The 22,176-nt window shown below is 30.0% G+C and overlaps 2 protein-coding genes across 5 annotated transcripts; one reads left to right on the forward strand and one right to left on the reverse strand.

Moving 5' to 3' along the window:
• Positions 1-1,902: 1,902 nt before the first annotated feature.
• Positions 1,903-19,752, reverse strand: LOC130898612 (calmodulin-beta-like). Of its 3 annotated transcripts, none has more exons than XM_057808027.1 (7): positions 19,428-19,752; positions 4,975-5,092; positions 2,753-2,972; positions 2,558-2,701; positions 2,286-2,498; positions 2,116-2,172; positions 1,903-2,006 (listed from the first exon to the last, which is right to left on the reverse strand). In XM_057808027.1, the coding sequence occupies exons 2-7, from the start codon at positions 4,975-4,977 to the stop codon at positions 1,924-1,926; spliced, it is 720 nt and encodes a 239-aa protein (XP_057664010.1). In that variant the 5' UTR covers positions 4,978-5,092; positions 19,428-19,752; the 3' UTR covers positions 1,903-1,923. The 3 variants fall into 3 exon arrangements, with proteins under 3 accessions (XP_057664010.1, XP_057664009.1, XP_057664008.1); XM_057808026.1 differs by lacking the exon at positions 19,428-19,752 and adding an exon at positions 8,096-8,353; XM_057808025.1 differs by lacking the exon at positions 19,428-19,752 and adding an exon at positions 6,370-7,065.
• LOC130898613 (fatty acid-binding protein, adipocyte) lies at positions 12,221-21,172 on the forward strand. Of its 2 annotated transcripts, XM_057808029.1 has the most exons (4): positions 12,221-14,784; positions 15,158-15,239; positions 18,246-18,523; positions 20,969-21,172. In XM_057808029.1, the coding sequence occupies exons 2-4, from the start codon at positions 15,164-15,166 to the stop codon at positions 21,020-21,022; spliced, it is 408 nt and encodes a 135-aa protein (XP_057664012.1). In that variant the 5' UTR covers positions 12,221-14,784; positions 15,158-15,163; the 3' UTR covers positions 21,023-21,172. The 2 variants fall into 2 exon arrangements, with proteins under 2 accessions (XP_057664012.1, XP_057664011.1); XM_057808028.1 differs by lacking the exons at positions 12,221-14,784; positions 15,158-15,239 and adding an exon at positions 16,467-16,757.
• Positions 21,173-22,176: the final 1,004 nt, after the last annotated feature.

The raw sequence follows: 22,176 nt of genomic DNA on the forward strand, positions 1-22,176 counted from the left end.
TCAACTTCAACTACTGATGAAATGATGATTTATAGTTAATTTTCTAGTAAATAGGTCGCGGTATTAGTATATAAAATTATATTATATTTAATCTAATGGTTAAATAATAATTTAAACAATACAGGATTTTCGTAAATTCAGTACCATATATTATCTGATAAATAACGAAATACGTCATTTTTCAACTGTTTTAAAATCTAATTTTCCATCAGAAGAGAACTGAATTCAAGACAATTTAGCAACAAAAATCTTTAAGTAGTAAAGGAAATGAGAAAATGAAGAAGTTTGTGGATATTATATAGATAATGACAGTATTGGGAACGAATTGTTAATTTTCTGATTCCTGATTATATGTTGTTGTATTTAAGACAAAAAATTGAATATTCATAAAACTATTGAGTATTTATTAAAAAATGAACGTTATTTTATACAATTTCTGAATAGAGCTTCCAATATGATGGATATTGCCCTCTAGTAGCGAGTGGATGAACTATAGCACACGTAATGTAAGAAAACGATTAAAAATATAGAAACATTTTCATAGATGACGCTACAAGTTTTGTTTGTGTTCGTTAAGTCATAGATTGCTAGAATACTATAAAAATCCGTTACCATTTAAATTAACACTTAAATTGTAAATAGTTTATGTACGTGATATAACCTGTGAAATTTATGGGGTTATTATACTTGCAATTGTAATATAAATTCAAATTATTTTAAAACCTTCATACGGAAAATGCTTGTCAAATCGAAAATATTGTTAATTCCACCAAAAGTTATGAAAATAAATAATTCTATATTAAAAGCAATAAGAAAAGAACAAAAACCAGAAAGTTAATTCTTTGTTTAGTACGTAACATAAATATTTATGTGTATCGAAATAAAAATCTGAACAGCGGACATATATTAGTGATATAAGTAGGTATTTGATATTCTGAACTCTCCAGTTTTTTGCTAAAACTAACACTTATTGTTATATTGTAAAGATTTTATAGTAAATATCAGCTGTAGAATTTATGACCTTATTATACTTGCAATTAGAATATAAACTGCACAGATTTTGATAAATTAGAGTAAAACAATGAATACCAAATCAAAAATAATACTCAGTACACCAAAAGTTATGAAAACTAATAATTTGTACATATTAAAAGGATGGGAAGAAAACAAGAAAGCAGGTAAATTGTTTATTCAGATGAAACATAAAATTTTATAAATACAGAAATAAAAATTGGAACAGCAGACATATATACAAAGTAATATCCAAAGTTTCCCAGATTCTTCTCAAATTAACAATTATTGTCAAATTGAAAAAATTTATATAATAAATATAACTGAAATTCTAGTTTTACTATACTTATATTGATTATAAAAACTCCATTTATTGTAATACTTTTAGTGTGAAAAAATGAAGACCAAATCGAAAATATTGTTTATTCCACCAAAAGTTATTGAAACTAACTATTTTTTCGTCTTAAAAGGTATGAGAAGGTTAGAAAAAATACAAGAAGGCAGGTAAATTCTTTATTTGGATCAAACTATGAAATCTTATAAACATTTATAAGTAATAATTGTCAAATTGAAAAAAATTATGTAATAAATATAAGTAAAATTATGGATTTATTATATTTACAATCATAAAAATGAAGACCAAATCGAAAATGTTATTCATTCCACCAAAAGTTATGAAAATAATAATTTTTTACCTTAAAAAGTATGTAAAGGTTAGAAAGAAAACAAAAAAGCAGTTAAATCATTTATTTAGATCAAACAATAAAATTTATAAGTACAGAAATAAAAATTAAAACAGCAGACATATATTAGTATACTATGATATTTGCAATTGTTATTCAAAGCTTCAAATTTGATTATGGATAAGATACAGGTACATAAAAACGTCGATTTTCTTTAATTTTCAAATATTTAATTGTAAAACGCTAGGTAGTCATCATCATCTTCGTCATAGCTATCTTCCGTTCCAGGTTCTCCCAAAGCATTCACAAATTCTAAAAACGACAAATAAAACCTGACATTCGTTAAAAGTAAAGAGTTCAAAATGAAAAATTTGTCGTTGATATGCCACAATCCTTTCAAGAAACCTTCGTACTAACTTACCATAGAAATCTATTCGTCCATCTCCATCTACATCAACTTCTTTGATCATATCTTCAACTAGAAAAACAATTTAGCTCGAATTATATTAGTTCACAGAATATTTCTATTTTCTATTTAGATTTATAAACTATCTTATGTATCTATATGAGAAATTATTATGTATAACTCACTTTCTTCTTCAGATAAATCTTCTCCAAGACAATGTAACACTGCTCTGAGATCTGAAGCCGATATGTAACCTCTGTTATGTTTATCAAACACCCTAAAAGCGTCTCTAAGTTCTTTCTCTTCTTCTTCTAAGGATAAAGTTTGATTTGGATCGTTGCCAGAACTTGCTGACCAAGCTATATCGACAAATTCTTCAAAACTAACGTTACCATCACCTAAATCAGTATTTAGATTAGAAGAACTGTCATATATTGTGAAAAAATCGTGTTCTCACCGTCAGCGTCGATTTCTTGTAACATTTGTTGTAATTCTTCCGTACGAGCAAACTGTCCAAGCGACCTCATAACTCTACCTAATTCTTCTTTCGTTATACTACCATCGCCATCTTTATCGAATAGTCGAAAAGCTTCTCTAAATTCTACAAAATTTATAAATAGAATCTTCTTCGATCTATTTTATTATTACTAACCTTTCATTTGACTTCTAGATACAGGCATATTCCTAATACAAAAACTTTGATTTCTTGAACGATCTTCGAGTTTAAGTTTATTGTTTTCATACGAGGGGGACCTAGAAGGAGTACCGATAGGTTTGTCGACATGTACTTCGAACGTAGATTCGTTAGTGTCTTCTGGTGCATTTTGAAGAGACATCGTCGTTTCACTGTCTGATTGATTTGTTTGTCTTGTCTATAGTAAAAATAATTTGCAACTAAAAATCTACTAAAACTCTTATTTATCAAATTGAAAGTGTCAATGAGTAATTCCCAAAACACCATTTTATGTTTTTTTGTATACATTATTAATTGCAATATACATGGAGTCCCACGACGAGTTAAAACTATTTATATATGGCAAAATACTTATAGTAAAATCATGAAAATTTCTACGTTTGGCCTTTCGGATACGATATTTTTAACTAAAATATTTTCAAAGATTGCCGACTTGTGGTTCTACCGGAAGTCGATGGTAACTTTGTTTTTTTAAGCGAAACACCCTGTATATTTACATTTTTGAAATCTACGTGATATTTTAGTATACTTTGGTCTAAAATGTTTTTTCGAAAAATGCATACTTTTTGAGTTATTAATTTTTTTGTAAAAAATTCGACCGTTGGTTGCAGACCCTCATAAATTATTTTTTTACGAAGATACCCTTAAAGATTTGAAAACGGTTTCTGTTTGTTTGCTTTAAGCAAGGTCAGACGTATTTGAATCTATAATGAAACATTTTTTATTTTATACAGGGTGTGTATAATAAGTGTTCAAAGTTTATCTTCATAAATATCAAATTTCTCCATTTTTTTAAATGGAACCACCTGGTTTTTTCTATTTTAATGTATTCAGGGGTGAAAAATAAGGCAAATTCATATGTACTTTCCTATACCTAAACCTTATCGTTATCCAGATATTAAGTGTTTTCTGTAAATTTTCAAAGATGCAGGTGTGGTCAAATCTAATAACTCAAAGAGTAAGCATTTTTCGAAAAAAGTCTACTAAAATTTTACGTAGATTTCAAAAATGTATTAATATAAATGGTGTTCTATTTAAAATAACAAAGTTACAGTCGACTTCAGGTAGAACCGGAAGTCGGTCATCTTAGAAAATATTTTAGTTAAAAATAATCGTATCCGAAAACTCGAACGTAGAAATTTTCATAATTTTACTATACGTATTTTGCTATTTACAGATTACAGTCGTGGGAAACCCTGTATAGTAAGGGTAGGTTAGGTAAGAGGGGTAAAGAAAGGGTAAAAGACGACGGCCGCCTGTGTCGCCAGTGGAAAATTTATTACATAACAGTGATCGTAGGAAGAGTATCAGAATGATTGCTGATAAACTGGGTATCCCTCAAACTCAAGTTTTTGAGATCTAGTCAAAAAACTTGGCCAAGAGGAAAATGTCCACGAAGTTGGAAGAGGAACAAAATGCCAATTCAAAGAGCAAGCGGCAGAGCTCAGAATGGCACACACCTTCTTCCCATGCCCCAAGAAAACAATTGTGTGCAAAAGCAAAAGTCCATACTCATTTGGTTTTCTTTCTAAACATGGTGTCTTTAACAAAGAGTTGGTACCACTCGGATAAACAGTTAAGGCAGATTTTTACGTGAAAATCCTTAAAAGACTGCGGAAACGGCCAATATACCATCGCCAACCATTAGCGAATACACCATAACAACGCGCTGTGTCACACAGCATTCAACGAAGTGGAGTATCTTACCCAGCACAATATCCCACCGCTGCCTTAACTCCCTTACAACCCAGACTTGGCCCCACCAAACTTTTTTTTATTGACGAAAATAAAATCGACGCTCAGTGGGAAGCATCACGGTACGGTAGAGGCTGTCCAACAGGTGTACAAAAACTGGTAAACTTGTTAGCAGCAATGTTTAGATGCCGAAGGGTGCTATTTTGAACAATTTTTATGAATAAATATTTTTGTAAAGCACGAGTCCTACAAATTTCAGAACAGACCCCGGATAAGGCTCCGGTTCAACCGTTTGCGGTAAACTGAAAACTCAAGCGCTGCTGCCACTTTTACAAAAAAAAAAAATGTTGATTATACAATAAACTGTGAATTCGAACGGCTTTTTGCAAGCTAGGTTATGAGAGTTATCGTAGTGGGATCGTGACAAAATAAAACACCAATGTGCACTAAATTATGGAACAGATTTATTATTTTGAAGAGCTTACCATTAAATCCCTTATTTGATTCACCAACGGTGAAGTAGAAAAAAAATTATTAACCGCAGAAAAAAATTTACCCTCGAACTTCGCCACTTTCCCGAATTTCTAGCACTTCGTAGGAAATCTGTAAATGAAAAATTTTATATATCGAATGTCACCAGAAGATGATTTTTTTTTTAATTAATACCCTCTACTTGCTCAATTATACATATCATCAAGAAAAATATTGTTACGAACTCGTCCACTGACGTAGACCGTGAAGCAAGTCTTGTTCTATTATGTTAACAGAATTTAAAGTTCGTCGGAAGCGAGGGCAATTTCTTTGTATAGTTTATATAACACAGTATGTTGTGGCCGTTTTTATAGACACGATTCTAAGAACAGTGTTTTTGTGTTTATTCTTTGTCATTTGAGAACTTTCCACCTCTTATGTTTCATCCAATATATTGAAAGCAATGTTAGATAAACTCGCACAAAAATATACCCAAAAGATGAAGAAAGAGTTGCTTTTGTAGGAGGTTCGTGGATTAATTGGAGCGGAATTGCTTTATAACAGAAAACGTATTTTCAATTCGTTTAGGTAACAATATGAAATGTCATACGACGGTTTTATGAGAAAAAATTACTCGGAAATGCAGGACAATGCCCAACCACATCTAATACATTAACGACGTCGGTATATCTAACTGTTATGGAGAAGTCCAGACCTTAATGAGTTTGAGAAAAAAGTCAGTGCTAAAAGAAACCCTCCATGAACTAAAGGTTGTTATTGAATAGGACTAGGAAGGTTAATTAGGTGGATGAAACAAAATCCTTATATCTAAAGAAACGTGACGAGGATTTTGAACCCAAAAGAAAATTTCTTGCAAAGGCCCAAGGACATGTACAGCACAAATCTCAGCGAGGCTTAATTACGGAAAGTGACTATTTCAAAGTGCAGTGTCTTTATTGATATGTTTTCCTCTCTCCCACTTATTATTTAACATTAGTTATTACACAATAGCTTCTTTCTATTTACGTCAAAACTCAGATTATTCTCACTTGTGATTCAGTTCAATGCACGTTCCTTTTCAGAGTTACAAGCGAGACCTAATTGAGTGCTTACCAGCAATCTGCACAAGCTTCAGACCGTTTGCTTCACCTTCCATTTATTCACCATAAGATACTCATATAATTGAGTGACTCAGTTCATGTGAAAGCAAATGCAAACCAGCTAATGACTGTATGTAAACATTAACCTAACTTTATGGCAATTACAGTTTGTTGATAATTTGTAATGAATGCAAAATACCATTTTTGAATTATTTCGGATATGTCTTAGCAATTTATCATTTTTATATTCATTAATATATTGCCTATTATGAAAAATTTGTTTCAAATAATAAAACTATAACATCTTACCAGCTTTTTTCCACCGCTGACTAATGTGTTCGATAAAAACACTATAAACAAAACTTACATTTTTATACAAGTTATTTATTTTCATAATATTAAAACTAGACGTAATAGAAAATACTCTTATACAGTTTCCCACCAGATGTTCAACATTTACTGAATAGGAAATGACAAAAAATTCCCGCAAATACGAGTGTGAGTCAATAAGTACATTTTGAATTAAATAAAGGTTTTTGGATAACTTCTTTTTGAGCTCTATGCTTTGTCCATTTTTTCTCTAATTTATTTGTTTGTGGGTGTATTGGAAACAAAAATAATCACATAGAACTAAATCCGGACGATATAGCGGATGAGAAAGCCTAACTAATGGATTTTTACCACAGAAATTGCACATGTATGCCTAATGTGATTTGAATTGGCGATTCATAATAAACCCACAGTTAGGAAACTGCGCATTTCGTGGTTAAACTACAATAAATACTATGTTTAATGATTGAAATACCAACCTTGGTCTTATTTGCCGCCAAGTCACTTCGAAAAACCTGCTGTTTAGATTATTGTTGATCTCTAGTAAGATATGGAAGTTCCACGGTTACAAAATGGTGCACATTGATGTTGAACAACTCCAAATACTCCTAATTCACCCTAAGACACCCACTGTTCTGATTATTGTTTAGTGAACGTGGATGAATTACTTTTTTAATAAAAGTTTTAATAAAAGTTATTGAGATACAAAGAGATCGTTGCAAGAAGCTACTGATTTGTTTAATGATACATATCCTGACAGAATTTCTCTTGAAAAATCTACAGTGTCTCGAAATTTGAAAAAAATTAAAGGAAAATATTCCAAGTTGGAGAAGAACAAGAACAGCCACAAATGAAGATAATGAACTTAATATTAATCGGAGCGTACAGGAAGAGCTTAAAAATTCAATCTGATGGATCCACTGATAAGCCTACCCGCTTTTTTCCTCTGTTTTGATTGCTCTTTGGTTTTCGATGTATAATCGTGGATTCACGGTTATGATACCGTTCATATTGAGATCGACGCCAAATACTTTCGATACATTTCCAAGAAAACGCACATTAAATTCACTTCTTCTCATTTTCTTGACAATTATTCAGTTATAAATGTGGGTCAAATTCGAAATAAATGACCCAGCTGTTTCAAATTTTGACACGAGTGACGTGACTGATAACTGTTCAAAGATGCCGTGTTATTATTTCAGTTAAAAAACAGGAAATTCACACAGTGCTTTTACTAGTTTTTTGAAAAATAATCTATGTTATACTTAATATAAATTCTCAACAAGATTTAATTTTATCTATGGTATTGCTGGAATTATCTGAAGAATAATAAATTTGATAAAAATCTCCAAATTGGAGGTAAAAAAACTAACCAAAGACATCAAAAAATCAACGTGTTTATCGGAAGACGTAATCTTATTAATTTTATGTGAATAGAACAAATTACAAAATATATAAGTCTTGCAGCTGCTAGAAAAATAAACAATACAATTATGCGTTTTTAATAATTTTCTATCGAAATTAATTACAAACTTGTTAAACTTTGATATGTGAAATGACAGGATCTATATGGAAATAGAAAAATTATCAAAAAAAAAACAATAATATAAAATAATCAACCTTTGTCTCTAATTATCCAAAAATAGATAGTTTACAAGGTATGTTTTTACATCACTTATTTATTTAATTAATTTTAATTACTTACATTAAAGCAATTACATGCGAAACTTTTAACTCAAATCTGGAGATCTCATTCACAATTTTCTGGTAAACACTGCAAAGAGGTGTGTCAGATTTCCGTAGATTTTCCCTCCCCCACCACCGGCTGTCACAGATTTTTGCTATTTACGTCGTTTTTGTTTTATTATTATATTTTTAAAATAAAATAAACCGCTACAATGGTAGTGATGGTTCATCCAAGAATTTTCTTTGTTTATATGGAATGAATATTTCATAAAAAGCTCATTTACTTTTCAGGGACGGATCCTAGAGGTTGAGGTAGTCGACGAATTTTGTTACTACTATCATAAACGAAAATTTACCTAAAAATTTGGAATTAGAAATGAAAATATGTCAATAGATCGTAATATGAAATTTATTTCAATATTTATGAAGAAAGACACAAATATTTCGATAATAATACCCAGAAAAATATAGTTAATAATTCATCGAACCAGCTGGTCATACCAGTTCTTACAATTGCAACTTTATCGGTTTGAAAATCTAGGGAGAAATCTAGTTACTTTTCGTTCAACAACCAATCAAATCAGCTGATTAATTGAAATAAGTAAAACAGACTTTTTCGTCTTCTGATTGCTCGTAATTTATGTTGCTGGCATTTATTTACTTTTCCTTGAAGGTTTACCAGTCACATTAAAGATAAAATTGTTATTTTTGGTTTGTGGAAGCCATAATGCAGTGGAAAGTATCTCGAATAATGTCAAACAACGTGCGAGATTCTTCTTCTTCTAACGCAATCCATTAATTAATGTTTACGATAACGTTTTTCATTACTCCCTTTTGATTTTTATGGTATGGCGTATTATTATTTATTTTCACTTGTGCTCAATCCATTGAATATCCATTTGATCTATGTCTTTTGAAGAGCTGCATTATTTTGTGGTGTCGTACACTATCGAATGCCTTCTCGTAGACAATGAAGGATAAACAGACATCTTTTCTTTGGTCATGGCAATTCTGGACTAATACTTGCATGGCGACTATTGCTTCTTGTGTACCTAATTCTTGTCCAAACCCAAATTGTGAATCGCTCATATCTTTTTCGCATTTTTGGTATATGATTTTTAGAAATCAAAAACACAACCTATGTTTGGGCTAGTGACTTGTCTCATATATAGTGTTGCACACTCTATATAGAGACTTTCGTTTAGAAGTTTATGTATTTCTGCAGGGATTGCGTCTAGGCCAACTGGTTTATCATTTTTTTAGCCATTAATTGGTTTTTCGATATCGTGTTTAGTTATTAGTGAGCCAATTAGTAAGATATTGATATCAACTGGCGGTCTGTTAGTGATAAATAGTTGTGTTTTTCCCAAACATTATTCTTTTCTTTGTTCTAGAGTACTATCTGATTATCATTAACTATTGTTATTATTGTCTTTTTTCTATATATATCCGCGGTCTCTTTCAGCTTTTTATGCAGATTGAAATAATCGTGTTCATCTTGTAGTTGTTGTATTTCTGAACATTCTCGTTTGCGCCAACCATTTGTCTCTCGTCGGTCACCCATTTTTGTATTTTGTCTTTGTTTTATTTCATAATGTGTTGCAACATTTATACTGAGCCCACTGTTTACACTACCACTACACCAACACTCACAATTACACTGTCTGACGCGCGTTTCTGTAACCAATGTATCGTCTTCAGAGACCGAGTTTACCTTTAGTCTCTGAAGACGATAACTATTCAGTAACGGTACCTGAAATTCCAACTTAGTTGCAAGATTCATGATAAGCAATTTCTGTCTTCTGTCCTTCGTAAAATTTATCGACTGGAATTTCTTTATTAGAAAATGTCACAAATTAAGCGTTTGCTATAACTGAATTCGTAATAAAGTATTTTCCTTTTATGTCTTAATTTAAGATGACGTTCGACGATGAAATCGATTTAAAAAAACTAGTCACGTGGCACGAATCAGACTACGTGGTTTATTCGTGTTTTTGAAAATGTAATATGAATTTATTTTTAGCTACAATGAAATTAGATAATAGAATAATTATTTATTGAACAGAGATCTAAAATTAAAATGATTTATTGACAAGAATGCATTGAATATAGAGCTGATTAATTTATATTTGTTTCTATTACATCTATTTCAGGTGGCGCTCAACTCTAATTAGTACCACGTGATCGTATTTAACGTTCTTGTGTGGAGCGTCACCTCTAGGTTTGTCGGTGTAGATCAAAAATAGCTCGAAAATTACCGTGAAATGCTAAATGAGTGTTATTTATCGAAAAATGTTGTATAACCTTTAAATTAGACACTAAAGTAATTTGTAAAGTGAACAATCTCAATCGGTGGTATCTTTTTGATGCTCCATGTACACTTTTTTTATATAATAAAAATGAAAAATAGACTGTTGAAAAAATCACCAAACTATAGTTTGTTTTCCTGATTAAATCAGAGCATATATCCAGATTTCGAGAAAACTGATATAAATGTTAAAAATTGCTTTTTATTAAATATACACTTGTAGTAGGCAACCAACACATCATCAAGTTATGTGTGTTGACTATCATTATTAGTACGGTACCATTATAATAACCATAGACATATTAATTCTGGATGCTGAATATATAATTTCTATATATAAAAGTTGTGTAGATTTTAGGTCTCTGGTGAAATGAAATAAGGGAGTAAGGAATTATAACGGCGAGATGAGTAGCGTACAAAAATTGGAAGGAACACTTGACAGAGATTGTTTCTAATATTGGAACACGTATCTTATTGAAAGCGCAGTCTGGTTTTACTTTGTCTATGAAAACAACTTTACATTTGACAGCACATTTTGTCCTCGTTGTTCCAAATGTAAAGTTCTGTTAAAATTTTATTAAGTAAAGTAACAAGGTACTATTTTATCAGTCTTTTTCAACGTTATGTCCGGAATCGTAAAGCCGTCAAAAATTTTATGAATCTCAGAAGATATATTTTACTTGTAAGAACTTTATAACTCTAAAAAATGTTCCTATAGATTTATAAATAACTTTTTTACATCAATTATTTTTGCTTGGTACTAAATACCAGCAGAAAATATTGCTAAATAACTTATATATGTGATATGAGGGTGAATCCACTCCTGTTTTATCTAAGCTGATATTGACGGATTCTGGACCACGGGACGTGAAAGAGAAGCGCGTGCGTAACGTCGATTAAAAATTATTCTCAACCTCGTTTATTTCTTGATTATACTAAATTTGGGGATTATCATGAATCAAATTACATAATAACGCTATTATTTTGATAACTCATTAAGCTGTTCGATGTTATTTACATTTTTTTTTCAATTACTAGTCGTTTATTGCTCATAAATATTTATCATTAGACCTTTAGCTTCAATCTGGAATAAAATTTTGCCAAAAGTGATACTAAGATAACTCCGAATGAGAAATCCTAAAACGAGGGCTTCTTGAATATTGTGCATAAATCCAAATTCAATCAAGTATCGTAAACTGTTGCTCCGAAAAACAACAATGGTGGTGCTTAGTATCCAAAACGAGCTCGGGTCTGCAAACTCATAAGAACTTGTAATGTAATGTTATGTAATACTAATTCAATTAATATAATAAAATATCTCGAAGGAGAAAAATTTTTGTATAATTCCGTTTAAAGATTTTGATTATATTCTCCATATTTTGTAAGCAACGTTGTCAAATTGTTATAAATATTTTCGGAGAATTGTATAAGCACAGTTATTGTCACAAAAAATTCGTGCAATAATTATCATTGCACATGTAGAACCTAATTTAATTCGTTAAATAGTAATAAAAAAAATACCAAACCTTAATAATATGACTAGAATAGGTTGATATGGTGATGTTGAAAATTAAGTAGTCCCCTGTCAATCTTGTTCGTACGACGCCTATGTGATATTCATAGACAAAAGCAAACAATAGAGGGTACATGTTTGAAACTTGAAGGCGATTAAATATATTCTATTACAAAATAACTATTGTTTCTCAATAGTAATTGGTTTTTAATGAATTTTGTTTTCATCAATTGCTTTAATCACGATTTACTTTATATATTTTTCTGAACGAAAATTGCTAATATCTAATAATAATAATTGATATTACAATTTTTATTTATGGTGACATTTATTTGACATTTGACAGTATAACTATAATTCCTTTAAGTATTTATCTTTGTAAGGATATATTAATTTATAATTATAAATGAATTTACGAATATTATCAAGAGTATCAATAATTTTTCATTAACAAAATAAATGTTTTGGTCGTTTCGCTCCTGAATGTAATACTTTTAAAAATAGACACACAAGGAGCCGGATGCACGGAATAAAAAGCTTTTTTTATCAATTATAATCAAATAATTCAAAGTTTATTGTGAGTAATGAATGAAAATCGTAAATTTGTTCGGTTCATGCTAGTTTAATCATCTCACGCAATGTACGGGACAATTTTAGTATGCCGAATTTTTTTTTATTACTAGATTTGGAATGTAATTACTGTAACTGTATTATTAGTTTATCTAATTTGTATAAACAAATTATAAGTACGTAAACAAAGTATTAAATTTTCTAATTTATTTTTTAATTTGTTTAGTCGTAAAATGAATTGCTTGTAAAGCGGATCTAGAAGAACTTTTATGTACATTTTTCATCAATAATTTTATCTTTCCAGGATGATCACCCTACTGTGAATGGTGCACCAAATGATTGAAAACTCTCTCAAAATTTGTTAATGGGGTTCTGTTAGAATAAAACTAATTGTTGTTGATAATATTCAGATAATTATACAAAACAACAAAAAATTGTTTCTCAATATCTTATTTGTAAATTTAAATCAGACTTGTAAATTCTTATCTACCACAATTTTTTGTAAACTGCAATGGGGTAAGAATATTAGTCAATGTTACTGACCCGTCATGTTTGAAATCTCACTAATACAGAGTTGTCAGAGGCATTACGACAAAGATCTAATTTAGATCTGTAAATATGTAACCATTCATTGTTAATTGGACTTAATTTAAAGTCTTGTTATTCAATTAAAATGTTGTTTATGACAATTTCTCGATGCATGAGAATATTTTTTTGATTGGTTATAATTATCTCTAGAATTAGAAGAAAAAGGTTAGTATGCATTCAATAATATGTAATAAATATACAATGAGGTTGTTGATTCATTTTTTCAATCAATATTATTGATTTTTTCAATAAAAAATCTTTATATTTACAAAGGATCACATATCTTTTAGATGTTGTTTAACCTTCCATTGACCTTCTAGATTTCTATACAATGATCAGGTGCGGATTTACCGATTTGCCTCCAGTAGGCTATTTATCTTTTGCCGCCTCTACTGTCCTCTGAAATTCGATGCTTTTGATTGAGATTTTGATCTTTAACGGCAAAAAATTGTTGTAGGACATTATTTTAGGCATTTTTTACTAAGCATTCGGCAATTGTTCATGTAGAGACTTTCAAGTATAATACTATATTTCAATTTTTATTAAATTACTTCTATTTATGTAAAAAATTCAAAACTCGACTTCTCTAGGTGAACAATTTTGTTTTTTAATCTTGATAATTATAATAAACAAAAATTTTTTGCATAATTTGCCGCCCCTTGAAATCAGCCGCCGTAGGTTACAGCCTACTCAGTCTTCTGGAAAATTCACCACTGACAATGAAGCTTAAGAATAAAGTTTATTTCAAATAAACCAATAGCTGTAAATACAAATAATACTATATTTAGAGAAAACACAATATTTGAGACTTTTGAATTTAAAAAAAAATACAGGGTGTTCCGGGTTTATTGTAAAAAATTCGGGAGTGAGTAGATGACGTGAAAGACCTTTAAAGTTCCGAAATCAGAACTTATGTTTGAATATATTTCCTAAATTATGTATTCGAAGGCCAGGGGCGGCTCATGCCCAATAATTAACAATCTGTAACTTCTACAGGGTCAATCTATATAGCAGAAATGGATTTTTCAATAATCGGTTTTTAACAAAAAGATTGTTTAAATTGATAAAATTTGTGGTTTAGGAGATATGTACACTTTTAGATCATTGTACATGCACTTCTACACACTTCTGGAGTCTACAGAGGATATTTCTTGGAACTTGGAAGAGAATTCCAAGATTCTACCTTATAGCGTCACAATCAAAGTTTATTTTATCGATCATTTCGTTCCTTGTGTTTGTGATATGATTTTCGATAACATGTAGCACAAATATTTATTTATTTATTCATTATTTCTTCAAAAAATGTTTGATTGTGTTTTAATACCTCTTCCTACAAGTCCCGAAACACCCTGTAGATATTTATCAACTGACGTGCTTTTTTAATTTTGTATTTATTTTTAATAACCGTATTATCGTACGCCTCTGTGTTCCGGCTGAGACGCCCAAACCCTCACCAACCAGAAAACATCGAAATAAAAATCATTACGAAATCAGCGTCTTCCTGTATCCCCCACACGAACCCAGGGTAGTGCGCATGCATTTTCCCCAACTGACCTAACCTAAAAGTGGCGTGATTCCGGCTCTATTATACCCTGTCGTTAAATTACCCAGCGATTGTCGCGTTAAGCTTAATTTAGAACTATTAGTTTTTATCCGGTTGTCTCAGAAGGTACCCACCGAGTGTTATTTGTTTTAAGTACTTTCTGTCGGCTATAAATCAACTCTAAATGTAAGTGGCAGAATTCTTTTATTACGAAGTACGTTACGAAATTTAAAAAATTCCGCCCTAGCATTAATTTCAATTAATATTTTAAGTTTTTATGAAAAAGGCATCTTTTAAAGTTTTTAATGTAAAAGTATTTGAGTATTATTGTTAATTAAATCCCCCATATCTTAGTTGTATTGGAATATAATCAAAGAAATTTATTTTAAAACACATGGGAGTATCACTATGTTGTCTAAGTCTCCTTAATAATTTGATTGAATACTTTTCAAAATATATAAATTTTACAAAAATAAGCCCTATACCTGCCCTGTTAATGAATAAGAAGAAGAGTGGCCAATTGTGAAAAGTATTTATGGTTTTCTATTGATATTTTTAGATCACAATGGTTGACGAATTTTTGGGTAAAAAATACAAGCTCAACTCCAGCGAAAATTTCGATGATTTTATGAAGGAGCTGGGTAAGATTTTTATTCCAATTGAAATTATAATAATGTTTCAAAACTTAACCAGCATTGATTTATATATTTACGAATTAGAGTATTAAAATAATAAAGCATTCGTATTCCATTGGCGTATCATACCTCGAGTATTTTTTGTATAGAATAATTTATATAAATATTATGACTATATAGGGTGTACACTTATATATCCACCTAATTAACCTGGTTCTGAATAGCTTATAGGTTATAAAAGACCGAAAACTTTTAGGAAAATTGTATATAATCTTTATTTGCGGTGAAGTATAAATGTACAAAAATGATATATTCATAATGTTAGATTAATATTTTAACTTAATTGTTTATCCCCTAATAGATTATAAAAAAGGTGATGAAATATGATGTCTAGCATTTCTACTACCCTGTATATCTAATAGTAATAAATAAATTGATTACGCAACTCATACCAAATGGAAATCTATTATTTATTTATTAAATCAGGTCTTAATTAATGCAGAATGTTTGTAAAAGGTCAATGACTTAGTTAAACAGATTTTTCGAAATATATAAATTCATATTATACGTTATCTTTTTATTTACAGATGTTTGTATTACAAAATTTATTGGGTAAACACACGTTATCTACCATGAAATTCCAATTAACACTTATACAACAATATAGACAACCCAAATTACAAATTACAATTACTATAAGTTTTCTATAACATAAGTAAGAAAAACCTTGTTTCCAAGAAACTAATTATTATTTTGCTAAAAATGTATTGAAAAAATTGAACAATTTTGAAAATATAATTGCTTACATTTTAGTCAAAAAGGACAAAACTGAGGAGGTCATTGCTCGAATTTTTCAAGGTTTATAATTTTGTATAAAATATAAGCTACTTAGAAAAATAAAATAAAACAGAAACGTTATTTAGAGCCACGCTAGTGCACGTTATTGTATTAATAATTTTACTATCGCATTCCCTATGTTGGGTACATATTATAAATCATACCTCAACCTACCGGATAGGCAACAAGCAGCGCAGCCCTTCTCACATCAAATAATGCCGAATTATGATATTTTGGAAAAAGTGAAATGTTTAAGTTCGACTATTCAAATGAAATCAACAGACCTCAGCTTTTACGCACTAGTAATATTAATATAATAAAAACAGCTGAAACTTTTGTAGTTACCCCGGTATGACACTCAAATAACTTTTTATTCTTATCGTATATGTTATCGTAACTAGGATAACGTTTAAAACAAGCCCCAACCGATAAAATGAACACAGTTTAAAGTTGCTTGGTTGGAATTCAACGTGTACAAGTTCGATAGGTCAGTTCGATTCCAAAGATCGAAGGAGGTTAACCGTTTTATTGTTTTCAACACACGAGTTTCCGTTAGTTCGTTTCCGAAGAAATCCTTTTAGTGCAACGTAATTTAACCGGCTGACAAGATGGGTTTAATGGAAGTTTTAGGAAAAAAATATAAGCTACAGCAAAGCGAGAATTTCGATGAGTATATGAAAGAATTAGGTATTTTGTTTTTTTATTTATAAAGTACAGTAATATATGTTTATCATAATAAAAATACAATTAATTTGATGAATCTTGTAATTTAGATTTTTAATCCAAAAAAAGTGCAGATTTGTATAAAAAATTGCTTTTTACGATTTGAAATGTTTAGTTTTTTATTACTTATTTGTAAATTGTAATTTAACGTAGGTACGAGGTTATAATATATTTTACATATTACTACCAGGGAAGTGTATAATATTAAAAGTTAACTTTGAAAAATTGAGAATTTTCACCATTAAAAAATGGTACCTTACTAACGTTGACTCTTAAAGAGAATTAGGAGTGGGGCAATGGAGGGTTGTGTTTGAAAAGCAGACCAAATGTGAACATTTGTTCTGAATTTTTAGCACACCCCCCTAACCTAACATAACCAATATAAGTTTTCTTTTTTTTTTCATAAATCCGCCGTAAAAACGAAGATTTTTAAAAAAGAAAAATACAAGAATACTAGGAGGTAAAAAGAAGGGTGAGTTATGGCTGAGAAGAACAATGATGAAATAAGGAATCTATTTGGAGAAGCCAAACTAAGCAAAATAATAAGATCCAAAAGAACAGAGTAACTTGGTCACACACAGAGAATCATCAGAGATCAACAATAAAATATGATGACCATAGAACAAACAGGATCAAGAAAAAAGGAAGACCAAGAAAAAAATGATACGCAGAGGTAATGGAAGACCTAAAAGAGATAGGAATTCAAATCTGGAAAACGAAAGTAACAAATAGGAAATAGTGGAAGGGAATCACTTCCATGCTATGAGACTAAAATTACCCTCAGCTCTACATGAACCAAGTCTCAACTACCCGGCCAACGTTGGTGAAGAGAGGACGAGTGGCCAAGCGGCACCAACAGATCAACCTATTATTATATAAGTTTTCCTGTTTTGTTTTGTAGTATTTGTTTCGTAATTGAAGTTGTGTTAAAGATAAATAAAAATAATTCTATCTACTCTAAAGGTCAGTTAAGTAGTTTATTAATCATTGAAAAGAAGTGAGTGTATCCACATGCTATAGAAGTCCTGGACACTCCAGGAAGCCGCAAAAACAGACTTACAAAAACCAGCCAGCCATTTTGGTCATTCAAGCCGGATTAATTGTAAACTTCTAAATCCAAATTGCCGGGGACCTCCACCGTGTTGCAACAAACCCAATTGGGGTGTACTGCATTTCAAATGTATCTTTTTTCGCACAAGAGAAAGTGATGAAAGACGGTAATTTTTTGGAAAGTGAAAACAATTAAGCTTTTTTAATATATTCACTACTAACCACTAATAGCTTCAGTCCCTATGGTCAGTTTTGGTTCTAAGTTCACGTTATATCATTTTATCACCAAACAAAAATTGTTATTTCCCAAAAGAAACCTCAATGTCCTTCAAAAAGTACACATATTGCAGTAAAATTTGATATCAGTGTTATTTGTAATTATTTACATCATTTTTTTACCAGGTGTGGGTTTGGTCACTCGTAAAATGGGCGGAGCTGTATCACCCGTAGTTGATTTGGTGAAAGAAGGTGATCAATACGTTCTATCGTCCAATTCGACATTTAAGAACGTCGTTCTTAAGTTTACTCCTGGAGTGGAATTTGATCAAGAAACTCCAGACGGTCGTAAAGTAAAATCCACAATTACCATTGACGGGAACACCCTTCATGAAGTCCAAAAGGACCCCAACGGTAAAGATACAACCATAGACAGGACTTTCACAGCCGATGAAATCAAAATGGTTAGTAATTTATTGATGTCACAAAAAAATTATTCAAGGTCAAATATTTAAATTCAAAGATAATCTTAAAATTCCTTGATACTAAATCAAAATTCTCAACTAAGTGACTGTAACATAAATTATTTTAATATCATGAGAGACTTTAATTGAGTCAGGCACGCGCTATTTTATACAATGTATGTTTATCAAGCAAATTAATTCACCTCGTTACTAAATTTAGCATATTATCACGAAAATTTGTTAATAAATTCAATTTTTTAATCATCCTAGTACTCAAATCAATTTACATTAATGATGTGCTTAAGTTTTTATAATTTAATAAAATTGTTGCCGGGCAATAAAAAAGTACTTCAAATTCTCTTTCTATTATATTATCGCCACGAGATATTCTAATTGGTTTAAACCCAATGTTTCCATGTGATAAAAGTTGCATTGCTTATCTAACAAATAATGTTCGTCCAAAGGTAACTTAGATATATATGAATAAGGCACTTGAACCAACATTGCAAAGGTCAATTTTCAAACAGTGGAATCATTTATTGACCTACGAACCTCCTTAAATATTAATTTTAGGAATCAATTTTATAGTATTTTCCTTTATGAGTTTTGTTGTGAAACACGAGCTTGTATTTCAACTTTGCATTTGTATTAATTAATTATGGTTTTTGTTGAGCTTTTACTTTAAGTTTACAGTTTTGAAAATAGGCTATTTTATCACAATGTCAAAATAAAATCAACGGATTCTTATTTTTGTACCATAGTAAAGTTATTTCAGTATTATTGAAATTCATTTGCGAAAAGGATCAGTTGTTGTTTAGTATAATGTGGTAGCAATAATATTGTACCTAGTTCTCAATGAAGAATGAACTTTCACGTATAAGAATAGAAGAAAAATGTAGCTTACTTTAGTCCTGATAATAATGTAATTTGTTACTTTTCGACTTCCTGCCTTAACTTTTGGGTAACACTAAATAATTAATAATATCAATATCTATAAGTTTTTGGAAGTCCACTGGATCATTACTTAAATGTGGGGATATTCTTTGTTTATATTTAATCGCAAATTCCAGACTCTCTGTATGTAAATTCACAATATAAGTACTCATATCGGAGTCTTAAAACTATGTTTTACCCACGGAAACAACTACACAATTAAAACACGAAAAAACGTTTCGAAAATAAGCAATATTGCACAGTTATAATTACATGTTGAAGTTTCTATAGACAACAAAGACTTGTTGAGGTTATGATCTGAAATAGTCAATTTTAGTAACAATTGCAACCACAGAACAAAATATAAATATTTAAAGGGGATTATTACTTTTCTATTGGGAGAAACTACATTCTAAATGTTGGCTATCGTGGATGACTTTTCGATGTTGTAATATTTATTGTTTTCAAAATCGGCAAATTATTATTCTATTTGAAATGATTACTCATATTTCCTATTGGTTACACTAAATGTAATGTTAGGTAACTTACAATATCATTTTTTGTTAACAAATTAGAAAAATTGCAAATTTAATGTAATAGCTGTTTGAAACGTACTTTGTAAAACTTTATAGTACCTTGCGCGTTTTTTTTTAATTATCCTAAATCGAGTTCTTAAACAATTCATTGATTATAAAAAAAATTATAAGCTACATTTTATAAAAAATTTAAAAACATTAACTTAATAATTGAAGTTTAAACCTCACTTATGAACCCTACAAAGTACAGTAGGGAAATAATAAAAAATACATTATAGAAGGCTCTTGATATTTATAAACAGCAATGGGAAAATTCCATATTTGTATACTATACTTTCAAGCCTCTATATTGAACTCTATTCAAAAACAAACGTGTCCATTAATTTTTTGCTTAACCTAATGCATATTTCATAAGTAAATACGTAATATTCTTAAAAAGGTATCAAAAATAGTATCAAGTTAAATGATTTTTTATTCTACTACTTTAAGGCCCAATTTGACAAGTGAATATTAAACCTCAAACGTCATTTTAAACCCGTTTTATAGTTGGAATTTACCGGGGGTCAGGTATTCAGTTTAACATGAAACGGAGGATCCTAACCTAACTTTTAGAAATTGTTAATATTTTTACGATATTCTAAAGGGTAGATGATTAAAAATTTGCATTTTATATTTGATGAATTCGACTATCATGATAAAGAAATTATAATTACGCGCCGAGAAAACAAAAAGTTATTGGTTCTCAATAAATCTTTAAACTGTTCAATTTATTTTTTCAATTTGTTGTGGTTTTATTGAAAATATGACAATTTTTGTTGGGGGTTATCTTTCCACGTGAGTGACAATTGACAGAAAAATGTCTGTTAACTGTCACCTGTAAAATCTTTATCAGTTCAATCTCCAGTTTTATTCTAAATTATGAAATTGGCACTAAATTAATGTACACTATAATCTGCAACTCATTTTTTTATTTTAGGTTATGTCCGTGAATAATGTCACCGCCACCAGAATCTACAAAGCTCAAGCCTGATAAAAACTGTTTTTTTGAATAAATTATTATATTTTAAAATGTTTTATAGGCATTGATAATTAACTGTACCAATATAATTTTATATTTTTTATTATGCCATTTTAAATTTATGTATTCAATGCATATAATCATAAAAATTATAATTAAAAATTTGTTTTTATTAACTCCTTCACCTTTATACAGGGTTCAACAAAAATAAGGATTTTGTGAAACAGGATTTGTATATATTAAGTAACCTACATTTGATTATTTTTTTTTACCTTTTACTGAAATTACTCCCCAATTTATATGGAGATCTAATGACAGCTTCTTTGGAGACTTCTTTTGGGAAACTGGTTGGATTATATGTATCACAAATTAAAATTTGCAAGTCACTTATTTGAAATAAAACAATAGTTCTAAATGAAATTACCTACATCCATGTAATAATTCATTTAAATTCAAAAAAACAACTTATGATGGTTGAATAATCCAAATTTATTACAAACTTTAGAAAAGGAACGTATAAAAGCCTTCTTTCAGATTTTTTTATAGAAAACATTTCAAAAACAAAATATAACAAGTTACATCAAAGAATAGTATATTATAATACAAGTAACAAAAGGGTTTTTATTCCAAAAAGAGTTCCAAATTCGACTTTCTGTTACGAGTGTTGAAAATATACATTAGGGAAATTACACCGTAACGTAGGTGGTCAATTGGTAGCACTAATTCATGTTTGACAGTTGACTTTGGAAATTTTATTTGAAATTAAAAGTTTGTTATTCATTTGAACGTTAGGTCTTTTCAAGAAATTTCTTCATTGTAGATTTGTATCTTTGTCCATATTTCATGACTACATTTATTTTCTTTAAAAACTCATTATAACATATTGTAAATAGTATCTTAAAATTGAAATAACCTCACACATGACGGAATAATGCATTGTCATGTCAGCAGTTAATATGAAACTGTTATTCAGGGGCACCAACCCACTACATAAATTTACCTTGAACGAGAGAGAAAATGAATATTATCGGGACCGTAACTTAGAGACTTTTTTCCCATACCAACTGTCCATATCTCGTTCTCTCTATATTTAATATTAATTAACTCTATGTTGATTTCTTTTCAGTACCTAATTTGAAAACATATAGAACGTTGAGTATGTGTCA

This window comes from Diorhabda carinulata, chromosome 10 (assembly GCF_026250575.1).
Source record: "Diorhabda carinulata isolate Delta chromosome 10, icDioCari1.1, whole genome shotgun sequence".
Lineage (NCBI taxonomy): Eukaryota > Metazoa > Arthropoda > Insecta > Coleoptera > Chrysomelidae > Diorhabda > Diorhabda carinulata.